The sequence below is a fragment of the Meleagris gallopavo genome, chromosome 4 (genome assembly GCF_905368555.1).
Source record: "Meleagris gallopavo chromosome 4, MGAL_WU_HG_1.1, whole genome shotgun sequence".
NCBI lineage: Eukaryota > Metazoa > Chordata > Aves > Galliformes > Phasianidae > Meleagris > Meleagris gallopavo.
Window position 1 is genome coordinate 26279888 of NC_139407.1, and position 27161 is coordinate 26307048.

The following is a 27161-nucleotide window of genomic DNA, read 5'->3' on the forward strand; positions in this document are numbered from 1 at the left end:
TGCTTGAAGTCTGCTGTCAGCAGCTTTGCTCAGCGTGCAGTGCTTCTGAAGGCTGCTGTCCTTAAAATAAAGGACCCAATTCCAGCACCTTCTTGAGAGGCAGAGGTAACAGTCAGGACTTCTGTTGTGCTAGCACTGCTGTTCTTGCTTAAATCTGACCTGCCTCATCTGGCTTCCTCGCAGCTCTCTCCAGCCATCGTTAGCGGCTTGCACAGCATTGTAAAGAGCATCGAAACCCGCAACTACGTGGAAGGACTGAACATCCACATGCACATAGTCAGCACCAGCAACTTCAGCGAGACCTCTGCTTTCATGCCTGTTCTGAAAGTTGTCCTCATCCAGGCCAATAAGTTGGGTGTCTGAAGTAACCCCTTACTTGCAAAGCCTGTGATGGTTGCTTTTCCAAAGAAGTGCATTTCTACAGCAAACATGCAAGAAGCGGACCAAACGCCAGTCCTTACGGCATGTCGCAGTAGAGCTCTGACAAATGGCATTATGCTCTCCCTGCAAAATCCATCATTCTAGGCGGGCCTTGGAGCCCTGGTGCTTTTCTTTTTATTTTTAACCATTTTCTCATCCCCAATGGTTTGTCTACAGATAGTGTATTTAATGGGGATGGCACCCCATATTGTCAACTTTTAGATGCATGTTATACTGTTAAACAGTGGCTTTTAATAACAGATACATGTGAAACCAAGAAGATAGGTTGTGTATCAGACCCTGCGCCTCACTATTCCTTAGACACCAGATTAAAGAGTCTGATCCTGTTATAAGTGTAGTTGGTCTTTCATTTTACGAGACTGCTTGCAATTCTGTTGTTACAATTTACATGTCATATAGCTTAATTTTGCACTGGGACAAATGAGCAAAATAAAGGCTAATGTTGTATTTTCAATAAATGTTAATTTATTAAAATGTGTTGTGATGAAGTGCAACTTAGATATTTTAAACCTGGAGTACAGCGAGGCACCTTTCTGTGGCTCCTGAGCTGCAAGGATATGTTTATCTTTCTGTGTTGCTTGTGATAAAGCTCTACTTAACATTTACACTGAACTATTGACATTTCAAGGAAGCATTTTGCAGGAGTTCTGAACAGATCTGTATGCTTTATTAAAAGCTGAGAGCAGAAATAATGTGGAATGGTTTAAGCCACCCTTACAGAGAGGTTCTATGCAGCCTGCAAACAAGGTGCCAATTGTTTCTTGCAGTCCCCCTGAGTATGGAGACTAGCCTCTACTGGGACACAAGCACATGCTATGCTGTGCGATTGCAAGCAAGCCTTTGCTGCTTGGGTAAGGTGGGTTTCTCAGCACATAGCCTCTCCCACAGTATGGTAGGAGCTGGCTTTAAGGATTTTCAACAAGTGTGCCATGAATTGTTGGTATCACTATGTCTAGGCTAGAAAGAGCAGTTGAAGGGATCAGCCAGTTTAAAAGAACAAGAAAACAGCCTGTGAGCAGCAGTTCTGTATAAAAATAAAAAAACTACATGTGTAGAGTCTGTGTGCAATGTAGATGTGGCAGTGTGTATTGCAAGAAATATTACAAATAATAATGCAAGTTATGGCTGATTCCTGGGACTTCACACTGATTATGAGTTTGTCAGGCAAAATAGCTCTGCTCCTCTAAGAGAACTGAGCTTAATCTTATTTCTAATCCGGTATTTGCTGACCTCCTGAACTTTTATGATTGGAGAACATGAAGGGCTGAACTGGAGTTACTTTGTTTCTAAAATGTAAAAAGCCATTGGACTAATTTTCTTCTCGCTAATCTCCGACATAGATTTCTTATCAGTGGTAGAAGTAGTTTGTCTGCAGCTCTTTTTCAGAAGGGGTTGTTGTAGGTACTGTGTTTCATCCATCCATGCACAGAATAAATCTGTGTAAGCCGGGGCTGTGCTCTGCAACTTGTGGCTGGATCACTGCATTGCCTGAGTTCAGCACAGGGCTGTCTGTGAAAATCTGCTCCTCTCCTGAGAGCAGCTGAGATTAATAGTAACAGTTCACCGGTGCTACTGCCGTCTGTTCCTATCTTCAAGGAATGCCAAGCAATTAGCTGCCCATCTGATTTTATAAATGCAAATGGCTGGTTTCCTTTGCAGAAGGCAATGAAGCTCTGCCAATTTACACTGCTACAAGAATTTGGCCCCAAATAGCCCAGTTTTAATCTCGGTGAGAAGAGATTTATACCCGGCAATGTGGGTGGCTGCCTCTACTCCCTGACTGCTGGTGCTGGGCTGAGTCCTTGAGCCAGAGCTGGGGAGATGATAAATCACGCTGATAGCAGGAGCAGTCGTCATGTGCCCAGTGTGGTGTGGGGAGTGTGGGACTGAGTTTCCAGCCCCAATTCTTTGTGTGCCAACCTGGGTGCCTGCAGCCACTTGGGGTCCTGTGGGGCACAGACAGAAGGTACAGGTGTGCTTAATGCAACCCTTGCTCAAAAAAGGCTGCTCTGATTGAGGTTCCCGCAAGCTTCAGAGCTACAAATTGGCCAGAAGTCTCATTGCAATAGTTTTTCTGGGATTGCCCTTGGGTGGCTGTTGAAAAAAAAAAAAAAAAAAAAAAAAATGAGGCCAATACTGTCAACATTTTGAGTAGCAGAAGTGTGCTGGTAGGGCAGCAGCAGCACTCACTCAATGGCTCTAGCTGCACCCCTGCAAAAACTGTTCACTGTCTTTCATTGCCACTGTCCTCTTTCTTTTTTTCCAGGTGGAGGATTCTAGAAGAACGCTTAAAATGTATCAGGGGAAAAAAAAGGAAAAAAAAAGAGGGGGGGCTTTAATTATATCCTCTCTGCTGATTGCCTCAGGAGGTGTTGTTAGTAATTAATTAGCACAGCATGCTGTGCTCTGCACTAACGGCACTGAGTGGGTCTGTGTGCCACATGGCCCTGAGTAGCCAGAGGGCTCTGTGAAAGAGCATCGCCTCTACACACACAGCTGCTCATGGCCACACAGAGTGAGGGCAAATGCTTGTGGTGCTGCTCTGTGGCGGGAGTGGTTGTTTCTGGGCACAGGAGTAGAGGTTCACATAGAATCACAGGGGTTGGAAGGGACTTCTGGAGATCCCCCAGCCCAACCCCCTGCTGGAGCAGATCCCTGCAGCAGGTTGCACAGGAAAGTGTCCAGGCGGGTTCTGAATATCTCCAGAGAAGCAGACTCCATGACTGCTCTGGGCAGCTGTTCAGCGCTCTGTCACCCTCACAGGAAACTTCTTCTTCATGTTCACACAGAATTCCTGTGTTCCAGTCTGTGCCCCTTGTCCTCATCTCTGCACACCAAAGAACAGAGCCTGGCCCCACCCACTTGATTCCCACCCTTTAGATATTGATAAGCACTGATCAGATCCGCTCTCATCCTTCCTTTCTCCAGACTGTACAGCCCCAACTCTCTCAGCCTTTTCCCACGCAGGAGATGCTCCAGGCCCCCATCATCTTTGTCGCCCTCCTCGGGACTCCGTCCAGAAGTTCTCCGTCCTTCTTGAGCTGGTGAGCGCAGAACTGGGCACAGTGCTCCAGATGTGGCCTCACCATGGCAGAGCAGAGGGGGAGGATCACCTCCTTCACACTGCTCCCTCACACTTGCACTCTTTGCAACGCAGCCCAGGATCCCACTGCCCCTCTTGGCCAACGACGCGCCCTGCCCAGCGGCAGCCCTTGGGAGCCACGCGATGGCTCAGAGGGGCTCCCGTCGCTCCTGCACGGCACAAGCGGCTCCGCGCAGGGCCCCTCCTTTGCCGGGCACCAGGTGCGGTCACGGAGGAGCTCCCGCCGCCCCGCCACACCCCCGCACCCGCTCCCTCGCAGCGCGGCCCTCCGGGCGGGCCATGGCCGTTGCCATGGCCGTCGCCACGGCCGTCGGGGACCCCTCGCGCCGGTTGGGCCCCGGCAGCGAGGCGGCGGGCGGCACCGCTGCCGGGCGGCGGCGGCCATTGGCTGTCGCTATGCGGGGCCGACGGGCTCCCGTCCCCTCCCCTCCTCTCCCACCGCCGCGGTGCGGGAGCGCCGTGGAGAAGAAGGAGGAGGAGGAGGAAGAAGAGGAGGAGGAGAGGCAGCGGAGCGGAGCGGGCCGCCCGCCCGCCCCCAGGCGCCCCCCGGCCGGGCCGCCTCCCTCTCTCCTCTCCCTCCCCTCAGAGCGGCGGCGAGATGGCGGCGGGCGGCGGGCAGGCCATCGTCTGGCGCAACGTGGTGCTGATGGGGCTGCTGCACCTGGGCGCCGTGTACGCGCTCAGCCTGGTGCCGCGGGCGCAGCTGCTCACCCTCCTGTGGGGTGAGTGGGGCGGCGGGGGCGGCCGGGGCCGGGGCCGCGCGGCGGCGGCGCCTTTGTGGGCCCTCCGCCCGTTGCTGTAGAAACGGTGGGCGCTCCCCGCTCGCGTCCGTCCGTTTCTGCGGCCGGGCGGAGAGACGCGGGAAGGCTGGTGGGGCGAGGCTTCGTGCGGAAGGTCCCGCGGAGAGCCAGTCCTCGGGACGCGGCTTCGCGGACGCCCCCGTTTTCGTGCTTCGGTCGGGAGGGGGCACGGCCATCCTTTGTCCCCCGGGAGGGCGACGCACGGGGCTGCGGGGCCGGCCGGGCGAGCGCCGCGTGGCGGTGTGGCGCTGTGCGGATGCGGCCGAGAGCCGGCGCGGTGCCGGGCTGCGAGAGATGAGTGCGGGCTGCGCCGGAGCCAGCGGGGAGCGCGGCGGGCTGGGGCTGCTTTGTTCGGCGCCGCGAGCGGATCGGGGCTCGAGGCTGGCATCGGGAGCGGCGGGCAGATGGGCTTCCTTCTCCTGCGTCGAAACCCCCCGATCCCTCTGCGCCTTAATAGGGCAGGAGGATTGAATTATCCTCCATTCTCTAAGGTCTGTCTTTCGCTCGTCGATTTTACCGAGGTGCTAAATAATAAACGTGTCTCGACGACTTTGCGATTTAATGCCCTTCTCGCAGATGAGAGCCTCCCGTTTCTAGACGTCGTTATTTTTAACAGGCGCCTGGCAGCAGACCACCAAGTTTTACGGGAGCGTTTATGACGGCTCTTCAGCAGGGAGCGAGCGCGCTGGTTCCAGCCGTGAGAATACAGCCCTCCTGCAGATTAGCTCCAGCAGAAGTGCTGCTGCCACGCTGGGGTCGGGGCAGACAAAGGCTGGGTTGTTACTGTCCAAGTTAAGGAGCACAGCCTCACTTGGTGAGATGGAGGGCTGCACGGTGGTGAAGTTTGGTGGGGACAAAGAATCATTAAGGTTGGAAAAGACAGCTAAGATCACGAAGTGATCGCAGCAACCCATCGCCACCATGCCCAGTGACCATGTCCCTCAGTGCCACGTAGGGTTGTGTTGGACAGGGCTGTGCATTAGAGGGTGTGAACTGAAGAGCTGCAGCCCTCGCTGGACCCACACGTGGTTTTCTTTCTCATCCCAAGCTCGACACTTGGATAGCTCATTGGCTATCTTGCACCAGCCATCTCATTGCCTTGTCCCTTGCTGCCTTTCAAGCAAGCCATAGGGAGATGTGTGCTGAGTGTGGCTCCCGCTGCCAGCACCAGGCATAACCCATCGCACGGTGTGGGCAGTTGCCAGAAGCTCACCAGTGCTTTCCTGGCTCCTTACTTTGCCTTCCCCAGAGACATCTGTAACTGGGACAGGCAGGTTGCTCCATGCTGAGCCCACTTGGTGATTCTCAATTCACCTAAGCGGAAATGCCATGGTACCACCATGGAAACAGCTGATCATGCAAAACTGCATGCTCAGCAGGACCCATTTCCACTGGTAATTTATTGACACTTGTCCAGCTGTACATAATAGACAATGGAAAATGCTGGCAAGTGGAGGCTCGGTCGGGTGTTTACTCAGGATTATCTGTAGTACTCTGTTCCCATTGCCTCCTGCACTAACGCTGAGAGCCAGTGTTACTGTTTCTCGTGCCACACACAGAGCTGCAGGATCCCCACCAGCTCTGGGTAATGCAACCAGATCGCTGGGGAGTGCTAGGAACTGGGTTATCTTTCAAGGGATGCATGCTTAACTTAAACTGGGTAAAACAGAGGCTTTCAGGGCCATCCCGGTGCCTCCCTGGAATTTGGTTTCTGTCCAAACTGAACAGAAACAATAAAATTACTCATGTCAGAAATTTCCATGAGCTGGTGACTGCCTTGGCTGGGTAGCACAGCAGCTGATGGATGCAAGCCATTAAGCAGCCCTGGCTTGCCCCATGGCACATCCCAGTGCTGTGCAAGGGTATGTCCCCTTCTCTGCATAAGGGTCTGAAATTCTGCTTTTTAGCCCTCTGATGTGGAAGCACGTAACATAGCCCAAAAATACTAAAGAACAACAAACCAAAGTAGAGGATGAGCCCATCACCTATTTTAAATCCTTTTCTTTCAGGCTGCTGAGCTTTACTGGCACTCATGTCTTGAAAAACTGGCACATGTGTAGCCTATCACAGCCTTAAGACAGGAGATACTCAGAAACCCATATCTTCAGGATGTGCCCCCCTGGCTGCCTGATTCCTGGGTGCACAGCTGCTGGTTCACACACTGATATGACTTGCTGGAGCCTGAGAGCAGGAGAAGAGGATGGCCTTGTGCTCTGTGGGAGGGAAGAATTCTCACCCTGTTCTTGGAGGTGTTTGGGACATGTCGGTGCTATTGTGCTGGCATCCCATCTCCGGGAGGCTGAAAGGCATTGTGCTGCTGGCACAGAGTCACTGTGGTGCCCAGAGGGCTCCACAGGATCACAGTTGCCTCCTCAGTCCTTGCAGGGAGTGACCTGTGCAATGAGGCACATGTTGCTGGTGTGACTGCAGATGCAAGTTTTATTGGGCTTGCACATTTCGGAAGGCTTGTGTATTCTTGAGTGCCATCTACTGGCTCTTGTGGTATGAACAGGTTTTGGCCATTAACCACTTCTGTGCATGCTGTGCTCACTTACAGAAGCCCCCATTGTGTTGGAAGCTTTGTGCAGATGGTTATAAATAAGAATCCTGGCTACAAATGGGCTGTGCTCAGCACCTCTGGGACCTCTCTGGAGGAAGGAGGTGAAAATACTGTCTCTATTTCACAGCTATGGATTGGAGATGCTTGATTAAAACTTCCACTGTTGCTTCTGCTGCCACTCTGCTGGGAGAACCCTTGGGTCCTGCAGTGGTTATGTTCAAGTGATTCCTGCAGGCAAGGTTTTGGGTCAGGGAGCAGGAACTGAACACAGTACCTTATCTTGCAGAGACCTCCCTGATCCAAGGTGCCCTGGTTGAAGCGATGCTCCTGCTGCTCAGATGTTTTTCCTTCCCTAGCATTCGTGTTCTAGCTGATGCTGTAGGTGATTTCCCTATGTTCAGCTTTAAGCATGTATATTTGTTCCCTGTCTCCATTTCATCCTCCTTCAGGAGATGCCAACAGACAGAGCAGCAAGAGCCACACAGACTGGCTCATCTGTGCTCATTCTGGTCTCTGCGGTCAGAGGAGTGGCTTGCTCCTTTGGGAGGGCTGGGCTGGGAAATGTCAGCTCGCCCACAGAACTTAGTATGCATCCTCATCACTGCTACTGTGCCTTCCTTCCCTGCAATTACGGTTGCACTTGCAATTAACGCTGAAGTTATAATTGAAGTCGAGCAATTTCTCGCAATCAGATTTTATTTTCACCATCGAGGCTAACAATAAAACATGATGCCCTGCCAGGGAGCATTCAGAATTACTGTACTGAGTAAAGCTAGGCTGATGTGAACGAGAGGGGAGAGCTGAGTGCCAGCTGCTGGCGGCAGGAATCCTGCGTGCCCCCACTGCTCCGCACCAGCAGAATGGGATTTCTGGAGTGGGCTTCCACTTCACCTGGCTTCTCAGGTGATGCCCAAGAGAACTGTGTTTTTCCGGGAGGAAGAAGGAGCTGCTGGTAGAGCAGAGGCCACAAACACATAGAGCTGAGCTTGAGTTTTGGGACAGGTCATGCTAGGGGATGATGGCTTTGGCTCCCACCTTTTAATGCAGAGGAAGAGACCCAGGTGCCTGAGTTTGCTGAGGGCTGACGGCTCAAGCAAACACTCTTTCTTTCCATCCTTGAGAAAAGAGACAAAACTGTTGGCATTTCTAGAGCCCTTAAAAGCCAGTGGAGCCCTAGCCAGCCTGTGGATTGAGGGCAGCAGTGAGGTTATGGGGAGAGAAGTGAAGTCTGCCCGTGGTTCTGTGATGACGCAGGACCCGGCTGAGCTGAGAGAGGCTACATAGAAGCATCAAAAATTTCAGAGAAATCGGAGCATCTTCCAGCCTTCTCTTTTGATCTAAAAATACAAGCTGTTCAGCATCTTAAGGCAATCTTCCATGGCTGGTGAGTTCAGGGAATCTGCATGTGCTTCTTGGGGGAATTTTAGCATTCTCTGGAATTCTTGCTGTCATCCGCAATTTCCACTGCTCTATTGGCTTTTTTTTAACGTCACTTTGGCCTCAGTTGTCAAAGTGAACATTTCTGCCATTTCAACCGGAATAAAGTCTTTTGTATACTCAGCCAAAAGGGCTGGCTCTGGGGAACGTTCCTGAAAATGCATACGTGAGCACGTGCGCTGAAGCAGGGGCAGACTGAATTTCCCAGGCTGGTGACGGCGAGCTCGGGAGGCTATGACAGATGGCTTGTCCTGGAGCACCACAGTCAAACTAGTCTTCTTTGCAGCTCCAAACTCTGCCTCCCCACCTCCATTCGATATGTTTCATCTCCTCTCTTTCTCTCCCGGTTCCATTTAGAGCAGCTCAGAAAATGTGTAGATCTAATTTTAGATGAACCCGCTCCTGCCCTAAGATTTCACACGATTGCTCTTCACATGATTGCACGGCTCCCCCGAGTGCTGGCGCGCGCTGTACAGCGGGTGACTCGGGGAAATGGTTCTTTTTAATTCTGGGTTGTTGGTTTGAATCCAGCCTGAGGTGCTCCTGGTGCCAGCCTTTGATAGTTAGCAGGGCTCAGCCAACAGTGGGGTGGCCATTCGGCCGTGTCTGCCAGCAGAGACCCTGGGGCCAAAGCACCGACTCAGTGTTTTTTCTTGGCAGGGCCCACGGTGGGAGGTTTGCTTCCTTAGTAAATGCAGTTCCAGGTCAGGAGAGCAGGTTTCCTTCAGTGTCTCCAGTAGAAAAGAAGTTAGGCCACCACTGAACATCAGGGCAACGCTTTCTGAGTTTGGGCAGATTAGCTGGTATCGTGAATTAGTCCTAAATCTACCAGTGAACAACAGCAAAAAACCCACAAATGAGGAACGGAACGCGGATGCAGATGCAATTTAATTTTTAGAAAGATCCTGACTGTCACGTACAGTGGTGTTGCATATTTATGGTGATCAGTCAGCTTTTCAATGCTGAGTTTGTGCTTGAGCAACTTGCTGTTTGTATTTCTCACGCAGTTCTTATAGCCTGATGGAAGACCTTGAGTTTTATGCATTCAATTATTAAAAATGCCCTAGCAAGCAGTTTTGCTCTGACTGAATAAGCAGAGGTAAATGTCAGCGTGTAACCTCACAAATGTTGCGTGTCCATCCCTGTTAGTTTAAACCCTCAAATTGTTATTTACTTTAACTAGTCAAATTATCAAAAGTCAAAAGAGGGGAAAAAAGAAAGAAGGGAAAGAAACATTATCAAGTGCCTCTTGTCTGCTCCCTTGGGCCCCTTTGCTATTTGCCAGTGCATTTGGCATTGACACAACCACAGCAAGCAGCATGGCTGCTGTCTTCCTCTGAAAAGCGACTGCTGCACATTAAAGCACATTCAGATATTGACAGTCACATCACAGTAGATGTGCAATTGATTTTGTCTCCCAAGTGGTATTTTCATATCTGCTGCTGCGTCCCTCAGAAATGATTGCAATTGGCACCATGTAACTGGGCTATGTTTGACATTAGCAACATGTGGCTGGTTGCTAGCTGATAGCAGTGGCTTCTTGAAACGGCTACTTGAGAAGCATGTCAGGAGCCAGCATTGTCTGTTCAGGTGTGCAGAGTGCACCCAGTGCCTAGTGGATTTCTGGCTTTGGTTGGTCTGCTGTGTTACAACCAGGCAAGGGTCAAAAGCCATCTGGAATCTACTGCTTTCACTAATAGGTATCACATCTTCAATGTGCATTGAGGGGAAAAAAAAAAAAAAAAGACAAAAAAAAGGGGTTCCAATTTTGGTGTTTGGCATGTAACAAAGCTTAAGATACCTGAGGGAGAGATCTGCGCTGATTTAAGCAATTATGTAGAGCAGAGAATGATTTTCTGATGCCTCTGAAGTTGACACAGACTGTGGCAGTATCTCCCTATATCCTTGTAAGAGGTTGGCCCTGCAGACACACGTTTTCATTGGAGTTTGGCACTTGGTGCAATAAGAGTTTCTGGAAATCCATCCATGGGGGATGATGAGCTGTTCTGAAAAAGATGGCTCAAATGTTTTCTGCTGCCAGTCTCCCATCCCATCCATTTTTAAATGATGTGCCTGGTGTAGTTTGCAGTGCTTCTCTCCGGCTGTGAGATGATACCCCTGTGCCTGCTGTTCAACATCACACTGATGTCTCACTGCCCTATCGTGTTGCAAGCTCAGAATATTTTATGTGCTGTTGGTGATCCTCCTGGCAGGCACCTGCTTCCCCAAGTGTCACATCCTCGCTGTAGATCCCTGTCTGTTCTCACGGCCCTAAGCTTCATTACTGACTTTTTCTATACAGGCAGATTCTCGTTTTGAGCTGTGCTTTCCCTGTTTCTGCACGGATCCTTTTGTGTTTCTTAGCTCTTTCACTGTTGCTCCAAATTTAGCGTCATCTGCAGTTATAATTAATACGCTGTTTGCCTTTGTTTCAGGTCATTAATAAGCATGTTGGATAAAAATCTTCTGCCTATTGATTCTGGCGCGTTCCCATAAATAGCATCTGTGCACAGGCACTGTGCACTTGGAGCCTAGCAACCCGCCAGCTCCCTGTGTGCACAGTGCACGAACCTCCACTCTTTCCTCTCCTGCATCCTCTCTGCAGCCCCATGCACATGTTCTCTCCCTTGTCCTTGCACACCAGTTCGTTTGTTTGATCCATTTCCCCTCATCCTCAGAGTTCCCTCTGAAATGCTTCTCCCTCTGCTTCGCATCATGCATTTGTCCAACAGGATGTGTCTGCTCCGGCCTGAGTATATTTTTTTCCTAGGGATGCTTCAACCCTCAGCTTTTATTTTAGGAAGATTCTTGCTGTTATGATTCCTCCTTTGAAAAACCAAAAAACAAACAGCATTGCTTTGCCAAGAAAAAAGCCCCTCGGCGTGCATTAAGGAAGATCTAGTGAGCTATTCCTCTTGATCCTTCTGTCTCCATGAACGGTACGGTAGAAAAAAGGATTCAAATTCAAGATGCTCCTTAAATATCAACCCTCTGCAAGGGAGAGACAGGTGAAAGAAGAGGATTTCAGCCTCTAGGACTAGTCTGAGGTTGACCAGCCATAAAACCTACGGGCAATATGTTCATTTGATGATTCAGCCTTAATATTTTTATGTTGCTGGGATAATGTCAGTGTTGGATGTGTCACAGATCTGTTTCCACAATTACAGTCATTTGAGCAGTTTGGAAGGCCTTTTTAAATGATGTTTGGAAGGCCTTTTTTAATGATGTTTCTGCCACGTTCTTGCTTCATCAGCCTATATAGCTCAATATCACATACAGAAGATGGCAGGATAGGTTTCCCCTCGTTGTGTAAGAGGAGTCCGTGTCCTCACAGTGACAGAGTATATGATAAAGTATGAGAACAGCGAGACTGCAGAGGAAACAAGTGCAAGGTAGCTGCAGTGCCAGCATTGTTACTGATCTGACAGTTGTAAAACAAAATGTGTAAATAACATGCGTGTTACGGTTTTTGGTTCATTTGTGTGTTCTCTTCAGGAAGCAAGCAGGAGTCTGAATTTGGTGATAGACTTTTCATGTTGGATGAACCTACACAGATGAGTCTTTTCCAGGAGTAGCAGAAATGCTGCAGCCTGCTGAAAAGGGAAGTGGCCCCTCATCAATGGAGTCAAAAAGAGGTTTTGGAAATGTTTCATCATTGTTACGATCATTCTGCTCCGTTTGTATGCTGCATTTGTGAGAAAAGTTTTGGTTTCCCTTTTTGTTCCAGGAACTCTTCAGGTATTAGGTACTGGAAGGAGCAGTCCTTGAGAGCAGTCCTGCGGAGATGGACCTGGGGGTCTTGATAGATGAAAAACTTAACATGAGCCAGCAGTGTGCCCTTGCGGCTCAGAAAGCAAATGGTATCCTGGGCTCCATCAAAAGAGGGGTGGCCAGCAGGGACAGGGAGGTGATTGTCCCCCTCTACTCTGCTCTTGTGAGGCCCTGTCTGGAATACTGTGTCCAGATCTGGAGCCCGCAGTATAAGAAAGACAGGGAGCTGTTGGAGGGGGTCCAGAGGAGAGCCACGAAGATGAACAGGGGACTGGAGCACCTCCCCTATGAAGACAGGCTGAGGGAGCTGGGTTTGTTCAGCCTGGAGAAAAGAAGGCTATGGGGTGACCTCATTGCAGCCTTTCAATACCTAAAGGGAGCCTACAAACAGGAGGGGAATCAACTCTTTGAAAGGGTTGATAACTGCAGAAGAAGTGGAAATGGTTTTAAGTTGAGGGAAGGGAGATTTAGGTTAGATGTCAAGGGGAAATTCTTTACAGAGAGAGTGGTGAGGTGCTGGAACAGGCTGCCCAGAGAGGTTGTGGATGCCCCGTCCCTGGAGGTGTTCAAGGCCAGATTGGATGGGGCCCTGGTTTAGTATTAAAAGTGGAGGTTGGTGGCCCTGCATGTGGCAGAGGGGGTGGAAATTCACGATCCTTGAGGTCCCTTCCAACCCTGGCCATTCTGTGATTCTGAGATTCTGTAATTCTGTATTAAAAAATAGGCATGTTTTCATAGAATGGAAGCATAGAATCACCAAGGTTGGAAAAGACCTACAAGACCATCTAGTCCAACCATCCACCTATCATCAGTAGTTCTCACTGAATCATGTTTCTCAACGTCTTAACAGTCCTTGAATACCAGGGTCTCCAGGGTCTTGGTTCAAGCAGCTTGTGTGTTTCAGGTGGCAGGAACCCTTGGCTAAACAGCACATCACCTTACACCATGCAAACACATTTCAGGTTGTCCTGTGATGTTCCTGTTGTTTGAATCTGCTTTTTTATTTACTTTCTCAATTGTACACTTGTTAACTGAGCATGTACTCTTAAGACACAGTATGAGAAATCAATGCTCCCTGCAGGAAGGAGACATGAGAGCCTGCTATCATGACAGCTGGACAGCTGAAATGGGAGCGGCTGGAGTGGCCTAGTTTGTTTAGGGTTACACAGTACATCCCTCCTTGCTGTCCCAGATGTGTGCCAGGCAGTGTCCAGCTGCAGCTGGAGCACTGTGCCTATGGAACAGAGCCGCTTCCTTGCTGTGTTGGCCATCTGAAAAAATGCTCAAAACAAGTTTACTTGGCCAATCTTGTAATTACAGAAGGAAAGGCAGTTCCTGAAGCAGAAGGAGACTGAATGCTGAGATCCCTGGTGATTTATAGTACTTTTTCATAAGCTCACAATGGTGAGAGAAGTTTATATTGTGGGAATTCTGACACAGTTTGTATTTTCAGGGATGGGAAGCGATGCTTCTCAGTGAGGTGGCAGATGAGACTGGAGCAAAGACCTGTCTGGAGGAGGCTGGCACTGTCATTGCCACTTTTCTGAGATGAGAGATGAACCCTCACTCCACTTCAGCTGACAAAGGCACACAGTGCAAATGCATCACAGCACAGTGCTTTGTTGCTGCCAGATTCCCCTGAACAACGCACCGGCAAAGTGGGAAAGGGGGGAGGAGGAGGAGCACTGGATCCCAGGGCCACTGGGCAGAGCTGGGCTGATATCTTTACCTCATCTCCTGAGCCTCCCCAGAGGCATGAGGGGCAAGCATGGACAAGGATCAGCTTTAAGACAAAGAAAGCAAAAATAAAAAAGCTGGCCCCTGGCACACCTTGTGTTTTGTTTTCTTTCAGCATATTTCTGTTTCCTGATGACAGCCTTGGGCGTGACAGCTGGTGCGCATCGCTTGTGGAGCCACCGTTCATACAAAGCCAAGCTGCCTCTGCGGATCTTCCTGGCTGCAGCTAACTCCATGGCCTTCCAGGTGGGATTGTGGTTGCCTGTCCTCATTCTTTGCCTCCAGGCAGCTTTATCTCCTGTATGGGGATCACTTCAGCTTACAAACATCAAAAGTGAAAATATATCTATCAGCAGGAAGACACTTGATGCAGAGATTCTCTCACCACCCACAAAGCATCACTTAAGATTCAGCCCAGGAGCAATGGTTACTTAAGGATCAAGTTGAACATGCCTCGATCAGGGGTTCTCCTAACCCAGGCCAGGCCCCACACTTCAGAGGGCAACACAGAAACTTGTGTAAGGGCCAACCTCGTGCAGATATGTTGGCATAATCAGGTTTCTTTGTCTAGCTTTGAGGGGTTTTCACATATCCAGAAAGGAGAGCAGACATCCTTTCTCACCATTGTGATTTCTCTGTTTGATGCAACACTTTTCAGCAGTAGAATTTAAATACGTTACCAAGAGGTGTTTTACAAGCTCTGTAATTTCTAATATGCAGACTTAGACTTCAAAATCTTTCTCTAACATTCAGGTGGTGGTAGGAGGTAGCCCAGAGCCAGGATAATGTGATGTAAACTTAGTTGCTCCTTTGGCTGTTGGAAAGAGTTATATGCATCTGTGCTAACATTACAGTTATCTGGCTTGGCTGCCATTACCCCCTGTGGCACTGGGTACGACATGTGTGCGGTGCCCTGAGTTTTCAGCTTTTTCCTTTCAGAGGATAAAGCAAAGATGAATCGTCTTTGATTTATCTTTCTAAGGTGGAGAGTATCAGTCCTGTTGGTCTCTTTGCACATTACAAAGAGCTTTTGTTTGAATATAGAGATATGTCCCATTTTACTGTAATCCCCACCTTAATTTCTGAGCCGTATTCCTGCTGCTTTGTGGTGCTGTTATTTCAGAGCTTTACAAACCCTTTGCTCACTATGTTCAACAACCACTTTGAGTTATGAACAACCCCCTGGTACTGTCCTCCTGTTTTATTGCACATCATACCTTTCCTGTGTAGTTTGAATGAGTGTGTCAAGCTGGATTGCCACAAGCTTCATCATTGCTTTTGGCTGTGGTTGTGATATGATTTTGAGGCAGTGAAGTACTTCGAAGCACCTCCAAGCTACTTTTATGCACCTTTGTATCAGAAGGAAAACAAAAGGCCAAACCACACACTCTGAATTTTAAATAGTCTGAAGCCTGCTCCTAACTACCATGACCTTCCCCACCACAAACAGGCAGTGAGCAAGTTTTCAGGTCCTTCTCCCTCCTGTTGGCTTTGGGAGGAAAAGGTAGCTTTGAGGATACTTGCAGCATACCTGGATGCTGCCTTCTTGAAGGGCAGGGGCAACTCTTCTGCACAGTGGTGACTTCATGTGCATGAGGATATGGGTGTGACATGCTGAATGTCTTCTGAAACACCATCAGATGCAGCAGTGTTTGCCCTGCTGCCTACTGCATTTTTCACCATTTCTTTGTTACGCATCCCAGTTTGTCATCGTGTGTTGGTCTGCAAGATGATGAAGGGATCTACTAATGAAACCTCTTGTCTGTATCACTGTCACAGCAGAATGCTGACATTCTGCTTTGGAGGGGATTTCACTCCTGTGTTTACCTGAAACTTCATCAAGAGTGACACATTCCTGAAAAATGGTTGCTATTAATACACTCTCATTTACATGCGCGATGCTGCAGTTTTGGGTGTATTTATTGCCAACAGTTCTGGCCTCTGGCCTTTATTTCCTCTTAGCCTTTGTGTTTTTTAATTAGATGCAGTTCAGTTGTTTCACAGCTTCCCAGTGCTTTCATCTGGGGAATCACATTTTTGCCTGCAAAAACCTGCAGGTGTTTTCTGCGGTGTGAGAAGCCAAGTTAATTTCTCGCAGTATCGTTATCTTGCTTTGACCTGGTTACCTGTTGTGCCACAAATAATTCTATTAAGCATTCTTGTGGCAAACTGCTCAGTAATTCCAGTCGAAAGATCATTTCTCATTAAGAAAGAGGACCCCTCCTAAGTGTGTTTCTTGCATAGCCCTGTTTTGTTTTTAAATGACTTGATCTTAGCATTTTGTAGTCTTCTGGATATTCCCACTGAGGACTAAATCTGCCACTTGAAGCATTGCAGAGGCTTGTATTCCCTTTCATTTCTCTGTAGGAAAAAAAAAATGGCAGCAAGGTAAAAATCTGCTCTTGTTCGCACTGAGGAGCTTGGTGACCTTCTTTGGTTTGCTTTGCTTCACTTGGCTTGCTTTCCCATGCAATGAGCTTTTGTTCCTCACTTGTCTCCTGTGGGCTCTCTTAAAGACCACCTTTGCAATGCTGAGATTGAACTCTGACGCATTTGATCCAAATTCTTTAGTTTCTATTTGCAGTCGTTCCTGGAGTTGTTCAGCAGCACTGGTGGCCTTGGTACATTCTTTCTAATGTTGGTAGCTGAGAGAAAGGAATGATCTGTTACACCTTGAGCACAGAGCTTTTGTTTCACTAAGTACAGACCTTCACAGTTGTTAGCTCAGGCTTACTGTGTCCTTGAGTGTATCCTCTGCCTTGCCGGCTGCTGCTTTGTGGTTCTTGACAGACACCGCAGATGGCTTCCTTGGCTCTCCTGGGAGTAAAGCTGCTGTAGTTGGTGGTTGTGGGTGCTACTGCTGTTCCTAGAAGCAACCCAAGCCCTTCCTTCTTTTGGTATTACTGCCTGTAACGCTCTTTGGCTGTGCAAAGACAGAAAGAGCAGAGAGAAGGGCACTCAGCTAAGCATTCTTTGATTCAAGCTCACACTGTTGTATATCCAGGCACTAACTTTTTTTTTTTTTTTTTTAATAGTTCGGTACTACTGAACTCACAGATGAGTGTGTGGCCTGAGTTTTCCAAAGGTTTCCCTGTGGTAATAGTAATAGCTCAGCAGTGCTGCAGAAACAACCAGTTCAGTCTAGCACAGGCAAACTGGGTGGAAATCTCTTCAGTCAAGTGAACTTGGAAAGGCTTGCTTCGGTTCTGAAATTGCCATCCACCCTTTTCTCCCTGCCATCCCCTTAGTGCCACTTGCAGTCACTGGGAATTCAGTGGCTTGAACCTGCTGACAGTTTGAGCAGAAGCAGGACTGAACTTAATTTTTATCTGATCTGCATTCAACACTGAGCTGCTCCTGTGGGCCTGAGACTCTTATTCCACCCTGGCTGCAAATTCAAGACTTGTTTCCCAAAAAGTAGGTACGTTTCATTTGATGTCTCAACCTTGTACACATCCCTGCAGACAAAACAGTAATTTAAATGTCAGTTTTAATTGTGAGAGATTCATCCCTCAGAACAGCCGAGCACGTTCAGCTCCTGTGTAGGTTAGGAGAAGGCACATGAAGCATTCCACAAGCTCTGTCACATTTTCAGTGCTGTTTTTCTCCCTGGAGGGTGTCAGTGGTAACCAGCCACAACCTTGAGTCACCACGTGTTTTTGAAGAGCAGCCGTGGATGTTTGATTGCCGTTCCCTTGTGGGGAAGGAACGGGGGTGGTTCTGCAGGAGCAGTGCCCAGCCTTTCTCCTCTCACCCCACCCTGCTCTCTCTGCAGAATGACATCTACGAGTGGAGCCGAGACCACCGTGTGCACCACAAGTACTCGGAGACAGATGCAGACCCACACAATGCCCGCCGTGGCTTCTTCTTCTCCCACATTGGCTGGTTGTTTGTGCGCAAGCACAAAGATGTCATAGAAAAGGGAAGAAAGCTGGATTTCACTGATCTGCTGGATGACCCCGTTGTCAGATTCCAAAGAAAGTAAGTGGGAGTGTGTGGCCATCTTGTGGTGCTGGATGGAGGGGTCTTGACATGTCGCTGTGGCTTCTTCCTTGTTGAACTTTTTCCCTTTGTCCCCTATGAGATCCCTGCCACCCTGATGGTAGGGCTGCCATCCCTCTGCCTGTTTCTGTGGCCACACGCCTGATGCTCACAGCCTGTTTTGGCCAGCTTTGCTACACAGGCAGCATGCCCGGTCCTCATCTTTCTCCAAAATCCAGGGCTTGGTGGGAAAACAGCCACAGCAGAAGCTGCTGGACTCTTGGCCTTCTGCTTTCATTATTGGAGTAAAAAATTGCAACCTGCCTAAATGCAAAAGTGCACTTCTCACTGCAAACTCACCTTTGGCACTTGTGGGCCAGCTCAGACTGGCTTCCTCTCTTGGGACCGTCATCCCTTACAGGATTATTTGTCTCCCTTGAGAATAACCACAGACCAAGTTCAAATTGCTTACACAATCTGTGAGAGGTGGGAATTGAGCAGCACGCTGAGTCCTCCGCATGAGTAACTGCATAGTGGACAGAAATGGAAGATGCTCCCTGCCAGCAAGCATTTGGTATAGGTGCTCTGCAGACCACATACACCCATTTCTGAGCATTTTCTGAATAAGGGAAGTATTTGGTTGAGTCCTGAAATCTGTGTTGCCTCTGCATTAGAGTAAGCTGTGCGCCAGCAGAATCTCCCCTTCCTCAGAGGAACTGCAGGAGGGAGGAACTGATTATCCTCCACTTTCTGTCACTTTTATTGGCTCAGTCAGCAGTGGGTGTTTGCAAAGGCTCCTTTGCAGTTTGCAGCAGCACCTCTTGGCTGTGTTGATGCCTTTGCCAAGATGACAGCATCTTGTGAGAAGCAGGCTCTGCTGCCTTGGTTGTGCTGCAGACTTTGTGTAGTGATGGTGTAAGTTTTGTGCAGCAAAGTTGTGTTTTAGCAAATGCCTATTTTTGGGATTTGAATTTAGGACTTGGAAGTTTACTGACAGGTGCTGAACATTGGGGTTTTTGCTCTGGGTTTGGGCCTTGGCTCTTCATCCCCAACATTACCTGCTGCTTCAGGGTTTGGAGCTCTCTTTGTGTCTGGAAAACGTAAAATGTGGCTGCAAATAGCTGAAACTTTCTGTGCTGCACTGCTCCTTCCCCAGCTGTGATATGCAGTACCTGGTTCATCCTCTGGCTGCCCACGTAGGAGTTGGCACAGTTTTCGTGCTGGCAGAGCTGGGACATGCTCTGTTGCATGTACATTCCTTTTTTTTTTTTTTTTTTTTCCTCTCATCTAAAAATTTCACTTAGTCCTCCTAGTCATGGGCAGCAGTCCATGAAAGTGCCTACATTCCTCGTAGACTACTGAGAGCCCTGACAGCCACACAAAGGCAGAGACCAAAAAGCAGCCCTGGTCACTGCCACACAACTGCTTTCTGCAGAGGAGGTGACTCTTCTGACACAGAGCCAGTGACATACATGCCTGGCTGCTGGCTTTGTGCTTCTCCATGGCAAAGGCTGTTGTTGCTGTGAACTGCTAGGGTGTCTGTCTTCCAAGGCTGGGGAGAATGGCGTGGCAGGACAGCCTTTCTGAAATGAAAAGCTGATTGTTAGCTTGCTAATAGCAGGTTGCTTGCTGTAAGCATTTCTGAGTATTGCTTGGAAACATCCACAGTATTAATGATGCTAAAATCTATCTTGAAAGGTAAAAATAGGGATCACTAGCAGTCCTTTCCCTGACACTGCTCCTGATACATCAGCATGGTTTCTCTTAGAAAAAACAAGCACCTTAAGCTCCAAAGAACTGGATACAGCTAAGAGCTGCTGAGATAGAATTTCAGTTTGACATGCAAAAACAGGTTTTTAGGTCAAGCCTTTTCCTCCATTCTTGAATTTTGTCCTGGATTAGAGCTTTTTTTTTTTTTTTTCTGGCATCTGTCCATAGTATCGTAATAGTCATAATTGTCCCTTACCTGGCACTTTTCAACCCCCACATCTTCTAGTGCTTTTCAGTGCAGGTGAGTAGGTGAGTAGTCACCCCACTGGCTTTAGAGAGGACAGGAATGGCAACAACCATCCCTTGTAGTTCTCAGTAGCTGCCTATGGTACTGAGTGCTTGCCAAGACTTTGCACATTCAGTAGATGAGGAGGTCTTGAGTTTAGAGTGTGCCAGCATGGCCAGGATTATCACAACAGATAAATACTGTGACATTTATCATGTCAAGACACAAGTGACTTGGTTGGAACAATCTAATTCAAACCTAAAACCCCACCAGCAGGAAGCAGTCCCTCTGCAGCCCCTCGGCTCCAGTCATGTTTTTCTGCACTACAACCACCAGCCAACTGTTCTCATAGGCACTTGCTTTGTGATACCCAACCCCTCATTCCCCTGCCATCATTCCCACCACAGCAGTGATATCTTTTTGTTTCTTTCTAGGTACTACAAGAGTTCGGTGGTGCTGATGTGCTTTGTGATCCCCACCGTTGTGCCATGGTACCTCTGGGGCGAGAGTCTGTGGAACGCCTACTTCCTCGCCTCCATCCTCCGGTACACCATATCCCTCAACGTCACCTGGCTGGTCAACAGCGCTGCTCACATGTATGGCAACCGCCCTTATGACAAGTACATCAATCCCAGGCAGAACACCTTTGTCACTCTGGGAGCCATTGGTAGGTGTTGTAGGCGTAGGTAGGGGCTTGCAAACTGACAGCAAATTCTGTTCTGTTGCACCTTGGTTGGGGTTTGTGGGCACCTGCAATTAGCCACTGCATTGAGGTAGGGCTTGGAGGAAGCTGCATGTGCTGGAGGAAAACTCTGTTGTTCTGCTATTTGATTGGTTGCCAGTCGCCCCTCTTGAAGCTGTTGTAGCCAGGCAGGGAAAATCAGAAGTGCTGAAATGGAGCCAGTTGTGGGTGTGCCCCAGAGGTCAGCCAGGAGTGCAGCATAATCTGCAGTGGGGTCACGGCTTCGGGTTCCTGAGTTCTTTAGTGTGCCAACCGTGCAGTCTCCTAACACCTTCTCTCTTTCCCAGGTGAGGGTTTCCACAATTACCACCACACCTTCCCCTTCGACTACTCAGCCAGCGAGCTGGGCCTGAAGTTTAACCCCACCACCTGGTTCATTGACTTCATGTTTTGGTTGGGGTTGGTCACTGACCGGAAACAAGCTCCAAAGGAGATGATCCAGGCACGCAAGGAAAGGACTGGAGATGGCAGTGCTTGAAGAGTAATGTTTCTCTGTGCGTCAGCACCGTCGCACACTGCTCAGAGGTATTTTCCTCTGGGTAAAATTAGTTTTTTTTTCAGTTGGGCTGAATTTATTCCACAGGAATAGATTCGGCTCTGGCTTTTCTCCTTAATAGCTGTCTTATGTCCAAAACTTCAGACTATTAAACGTCAAAATGTTCTATATTATTTAATATTAGAGTTAAACTAATTTTAGTCACTGTAGATTATGTCTGAAATACGTTGTAATTTGCTTGTCCATGGTTAAACGTTGCAGTTTGGAGGAACCAATTATCCTTTCAAAGTGCAGTTAGGGGAGAATTTGTTTCTACTATTAATCAAACATGCTTTTGAGACGTGTTTCTGGGAGGGGACAGGGCAGGACAGGGCACAATGTGCTGTTCCAGCTACAAACCGATGGTAGGAACAGGAAGAGCACCAAGAAAAACAGGATGTCAAAGGGGAGAAATCAGCCTAAAATTAGTTAGCTGTTAGTTTGAAAATCTGCTTTCTTCTTTTTGTTAGCCCTGTTAGCCAAACCAACGCGCCGCTGTCTTTGCTAAATATGAAAACCATTTACTGCTGAGCAGGCTTTTGTGTTGAAGATACGGGCCAAAATACAAACTGACGCTATGTTGAGATGATTCCTTTGTTGTTGCACACACATTGTAATTTGTAAAGATATAGAGCTCAACAGTGTCTTAAGCCAAATGAAGCTTCAGTTTCGATGTTTGGAGACCTGAGTTATATTCTAGCCAGTCATGGCCATGAATGCATGCATATTTTAGCTCCTTTTGCACAAGAGGCCGCTAACATTTTTTTTTCTGCCTTTGACTTGTGGGTCTTTGAAAACTGACCTTTATTGAAGTCAGAGTCTCTACTAATATTTCAGCTGCATGCAACATCTATTGGTTTCTGAGCAAAATATAAAGACAGTTATGTAGCTTCTGAACTAAATGGTTGCCTTGTTTAAAAAGGAAAAAAAAAAAAGGAAAAAAAAAAAGGAAAAAAAAAAAAGCATGCGGAGTTAATGGAACATACAGCCCTTAGTGTTAGATGTTAGCCAGTGCAGGAGAAAGGTTTCATACTGTCGGCACTGGAGCACTTTTGAAGATAGAGGGCATGATTCTCATTTATAAAGCAGGTCGCCGCCTTACGCCTCGCTAGGGGGGGCTCGATTCAGGCTGCTCGGCCCCATGCCTGGAGCACGGCAGTGGCTCAAGGTAAGTGAGACTCAGCCCAGGTATTTTCAGGAAAGATGTAGAGTTTAAAAAAAAAGAAAAAGAAAAAAAAAAAAAACAAAAAAACAAAACCACAGTTAAAAATCGATTCTTTTTTTTTTCTTGTTTCTTGTTTTTCAAATGTTGCCATATAATATAAGAGTTGTCTTTATCCTGTATTTCATCCAGCAGGTGTTTTAACAGTGTTAATTTGCCATTAATGATGTTAAACTCTTGAGTGTTTTACAATAAACAGTTATGAATTAGTCCGGCCATTGCGTTTTGTTTGGAAACGCCTCCAGCAGCACTGAAGTACAGCACTGTTACACTTTGTGTTTCCAGCTATTCTATTAGAACAGAGCATCTGTAGGTATCTACGCCCTTTGTGTGTATGTGTTCCTCCTCAGTGGAAGAGGACTGTTATCAAACAGAAGGGCACCACAAGATTGGATTACTTCCTTGTTCCTGGTGCAATTTGCTGAAAGGCCTGGGGCTATGCTAGACGTGTGTGTCTCAATGTGTATCCATCTGCAGTTGTGGCCCTTGGCACACACAGGAATTGCACATGTGATGGAAGACGTCTCACTGCTGTCCTGTGCAGAAAGCTAGGAAGTTTCCTACCTACTGCTTGGAAGTGTAGGAGTGTCAGGAGCATTGCTTCTCTCTCTGAGGGGTTGATGGGCTGCAAAAATCATTGGGGAGCACCTTCAAACTGATGCTGGAGACAGGCTTGGAGGTGATGTTTGAGTGTAGAAGTGAAGCAGGGAAGACACAAACGCATCTTACTGGCTCTTCCTTCGTTTTGTCTATGTAGCTTCCTATCTGGAGAACTGGAGTGAAAGCACTTTGCAGCTGCTTACATACACATCTTCCTGCTGATCTTTGTCACATTGTAGATCCCTTTTTTTTTCTTGTTTTTTTGTACTGCTATTACTTGGACTTCCCTAAGCTGATTGCTGTAAGTTCCTGTGCTGCAAGAAAAGAACAACAACCAGCCCTGCAAAGTGACACTGGTTGTTCTCAGCCTGACTACTTGAGATTTTAACAAGGTAACAGCTGTTTTCCTTGTAGGTGTGCTTGAAGCAACGCCAGTTCCAGTGGGACTCAGGGATTTGAGACCTTGGAACTGTTTGAAAGTTAGCTGTGATTTTGAAAAATGAAGGTAAGCCATCATTTGGAAATGTAAAGATCCTCAATCAAATGCCTTAGGCATGAACTTCTAACTTCCTCAGTTCTACTTTCACTACATGGTGGAGCCAATTAAAAAAAAAAATCATTTGTCCTTTGCAGGAAAAAATGACGTTTCCCAAGTGAACGTCCCAAATGTGAGTAGAACTCAGGTACGTCCCTGGTATGGAAAGAGTCTTGGCTGTATTCTGTCATGTGGTCTCCCTCAGTATGTGGGGTTGCAGGACTGCAGCTTCATACAGTGCAGCAGGGAAGCTGTGGAGTCTCGCTAAGGCAGGAACAGCATGTGCTGCTTTCCTCTTCAGGAGTGTTTGTGTGTTGAGAGTTTCAAGGCTGTGAGCTCTCACATTCAGCAGAGGCTGAGGACAAAGGAAATGGTTTTAAGCTAAGATAGGGGAGGTTTAGGCTAGGTATTAGGAGGAAGTTTTTCACGCAGAGGGTGGTGATGCACTGAAACAGGTTGCCCAAGGAGGTTGTGGATGCCCCATCCCTGGAGGCATTCAAGGTCAGGCTGCATGTGGCTCTGGGCAGCCTGGTCTAGTAGTTGGTGACCCTGTCCATGGCAGAGGGGTTGAAAGTTGATGATCACTGTGGTCCTTTTCAACCCAGGCCATTCTATGATTTTATGATTTTTGCCAGAATAGGTGAGGCTCTGAGAAAATGTAATGTTGGTTCAGATATCATTTGTTTCTTCCCACAGAAGAAACCCCCGAGCAGGTCTCCTCCTTTCTGTCCTGTGTAAGCTCAGAGAAACTCTCTGCATGGGCTGGGACGTGGCACATAATTGAAAGAGAGCTTCTGTTGTAACTTCCAGTGTGTACCTGGTTACACAAATATTGATGAAATCCCATTAGGGCTGTGGTCAGGGTACAGAGGCAAACACAACTGGAACAAAGCTGAGGTTGTGGCTGCTGATTATAGCGGAGCTTCCAGCCTCTGTTTCACCCCATCTGCACTTCTGTTGGGTGTATGGGCTGTGCTACGTTCAGACAATCCCCTGGAGAAGAGGGTGAACAGAAACAAAACCCCTCTGGTGTCAAAGTTGCACTGGAAACAGACTCAGCAGAGAGCGTGAGCTCCAGAGCTAAGAAATTCATCAGGGTTCACTTAACAGCTTCTGAAAGGCAGCCAAGTGGAGCAGAAAGCTCATGTGTGAACTCCTGCCCTGCAGACCTGCTGCTCTGCTGGGGAAAGCCAGAGGCAATCCTGCTGTTTGCCATGGTGCTGGGCACTGTGCCACGGTCCTGCATGGTGCTGACACGCAGAACTCCAGCACAGGTGCCTTGTGTGGGCAGTGGATGTGTGGGCAGGATGGGTGTCTGTTACTGGGGCTCAGCGGTTGATTTTCAGGCGGGGCAATATTTGTGACCCTATCTCACCCTGCAGATTGTGCCGGGCAAATGCATTCCCCTGTTTTAGGCTGATAATTTTTTGGATCCAGAAACTATCAGCTAACCTTCCTGGAAACAAGCTCATCAGATGGGAAATGTGGTCTGGCCTTTGGTATTAAAGCAGGCGGTTGGGTAGGAGGATTCTAGGAATAAGCCACTCTTCTGAAAAGTCAGTGTCCATTGGAGCCCCTGCCATGCTGTCAGTGCAGTGATGTCACTACAGGCTCCAGTCAGCTGATCTGGGGGTGTTCACATCCTGGAGGGCTCTTGATGTGCAGGCATTTGTGAAGGTTGATGATGTATCAATTGCCACGTTGTGGCCCTCAAAACATGCTCAAGTTGGACTTGTAGCACCTCAATATTTTTGCTCCTGGGCTGTTCTGTAGCTGTACTATCACACAAAAAGGGTCTCACAGGAAGTTATGGGACTTCTTTTCACAACCTCTAGGAATCAAGGTCTAATTTTCCTTAGAATCTTCCTTTGATGTGAAGAGGAACCAAGAGCAGAGCCTGGCAGTGGAGGAGGCTCCACGTAAGCCCAAGTGCCCTTCTGCCACCACAGCACAGGCTCAGCAGTGCCCAGTCCCTGAGCTGGAACCCCTGGCTTCCACAGCTGCACACATAGCAACTGCAGCCTCGTTAGATAAGGGAGAAGGGGAGGAATTGGAGCTACACTGGAATTGGGCTCAGCACAGGTGAAGCCACGCCTCTGTCCCACACCAGATGCATCCCTAAAGACCAAAAGCAAAGTCTGCAGGCAGGACAAAAGTACAAAAGCACTTACTGTGGGCTTTGGAAGATGCCTGGGGGAAAGATGCAGTGAAAAATATACAGAGGTGAACACTCAGATGGTACATGTTTAGCAGCAAGGCATTTGAAAAAAATGAAGTCTATCAAAATATTTTAAAAGCTGGATGAAGGAACAGATGGCTTTGATGAGAGCTGATCTGGCTTACAAAATGAGGGCTATCACTTAAGCGGAGGAACAGTTGCTCAGGTGCTGTATTTAGATGTGCCGCAGCTCTGAGCGATCCCTGGCCTCTTCCTCCCGCCCCCAGTGCTGGGTGGGCGATGCTTCTTGTCCAGCCCTGCTCCAGCTCAGGAGTGGAAAGAAACAGGACAGGAAAACCAGGTGGTATATCTATTTTCAGAACACATGTATGTTCCAGGAATGAAAACAAATGCTGAGCAATTCTCTTTTCTTCCTTCTTTCTCATTTACCTCCTTCCCTGAAGAAGAGACAAGCAAAATGACAGCCAGCCTGCAATGGCCAAGCCATCCCTGACAGGGGTTACCTTTGCTTCTCCCTGAGCTGTGGGTGAGGTCTATGAGGTGGGGTTTGCTTTGTGGAAATCCTCTTCTGTGTGAAAAATAGCTTTGAGGCAGATCCTGACACCCAGTGTTAGGGCGCAAGGACTTTTGTTCCTCCTCTGCATTGTGAGCCTCCTCTGCATCGTGAGAAGAAGGTGGGCACACAGTTTGGTCCTCACCAAGAGCATTGATGTGGTGAAGCGTGGTAAGGGATCACCCACGTGCTGCAAGGCATCAAGAGGAGGAAAATTTTGATTCTGAGCATTTGCATGTATTGGAGCTGGTCTCCTTTCTGGGGTAGGTAGATTGCCAGGCAGGTTCCCTGTTGCCCAGCAGGAAAAGCCCAGTGGGAACAGGGGCAGGATGAGTCTAGTATGCATGAACTAGCAACTGGGATTGTTCAGTCTGGAGAAAAGGAGGCTCAGGGGAGACCTTGTTGCTTCCTACATTTCCCTGACAGGAGGTTGTGGCGAAGTGGGGATTGGCCTCTTCTCCTGGATAGCAGTGATGGGACAACAGGAAATGGCCTCAAGTTGCACCAGGGGAAGTTCAGGTTGGATATTAGGAATAATTTCTTCTCAGAAAGCGGTGAGGTACTGGCACAGGCTGCCCAGGGAGCTGGTGCAATCATCGTCACTGGGAGTGTTGAAGAACCGTGGAGATGTAGCATGGAGGGACATGGTAGGGACATGGTAGGGACGGGTGTGTGGTTGAACCGCGTGATCTTAGAGGTCTTTTCCAACCTTAATAATTCTGTGATTCTATGACCAATGTCTGATGTTGGAGACCAAGATGGGACAAAGATAGGATGGGAAAGGCCCCGGAGGCACATCAAAGAGATCTCACAGAGCGATCTGCAAAGATGATGCACTGAGGGATGCAGCTGCAAAGTCCTTGTGCCCACGGCCCTCCCCACATGGAGGAGCAGCCCTGCAGCGCTGGGCCCCGCTGCCGCTTTGCTGCATCCCATCCCACACTGCACGCTCCCTCTCCGCCTGCTGCC

At 48.4% G+C, this 27161-nt stretch overlaps 2 protein-coding genes across 24 annotated transcripts in view; both read left to right on the forward strand.

Moving 5' to 3' along the window:
- Nucleotides 1-915, forward strand: part of SEC31A (SEC31 homolog A, COPII component) — a 34282-nt gene extending 33367 nt beyond the window's left edge. For all 23 annotated transcript variants that reach the window (XM_085222551.1, XM_085222549.1, XM_085222550.1 and 20 more), the window contains one exon: nt 184-915. In XM_085222551.1, the coding sequence (XP_085078677.1) occupies nt 184-363 (180 nt within the window). In that variant the 3' untranslated portion in view covers nt 364-915. The remainder of the gene's footprint in view (nt 1-183) is intronic.
- A 3083-nt stretch (nt 916-3998) lies between these two features.
- SCD5 (stearoyl-CoA desaturase 5) lies at nt 3999-22534 on the forward strand. Its single transcript, XM_085222598.1, has 5 exons — nt 3999-4266; nt 13965-14095; nt 17625-17830; nt 20261-20493; nt 20856-22534. Exons 1-5 carry the CDS (start codon nt 4143-4145, stop codon nt 21044-21046), a joined length of 885 nt encoding a protein of 294 aa, XP_085078724.1. The 5' UTR covers nt 3999-4142; the 3' UTR covers nt 21047-22534.
- Nucleotides 22535-27161: the final 4627 nt, after the last annotated feature.

Excerpts from the sequence above, each read along its gene's own strand:
- SCD5 (XM_085222598.1), top strand. The coding sequence starts at position 4,143 with ATGGCGGCGGGCGGCGGGCAGGCCATCGTCTGGCGCAACGTGGTGCTG. Across the intron at positions 4,267-13,964 it reads GCTGCTCACCCTCCTGTGGG|CATATTTCTGTTTCCTGATG; the intron begins GTGAGTGGGGCG and ends GTTTTCTTTCAG. Across the intron at positions 17,831-20,260 it reads GTTGTCAGATTCCAAAGAAA|GTACTACAAGAGTTCGGTGG; the intron begins GTAAGTGGGAGT and ends GTTTCTTTCTAG.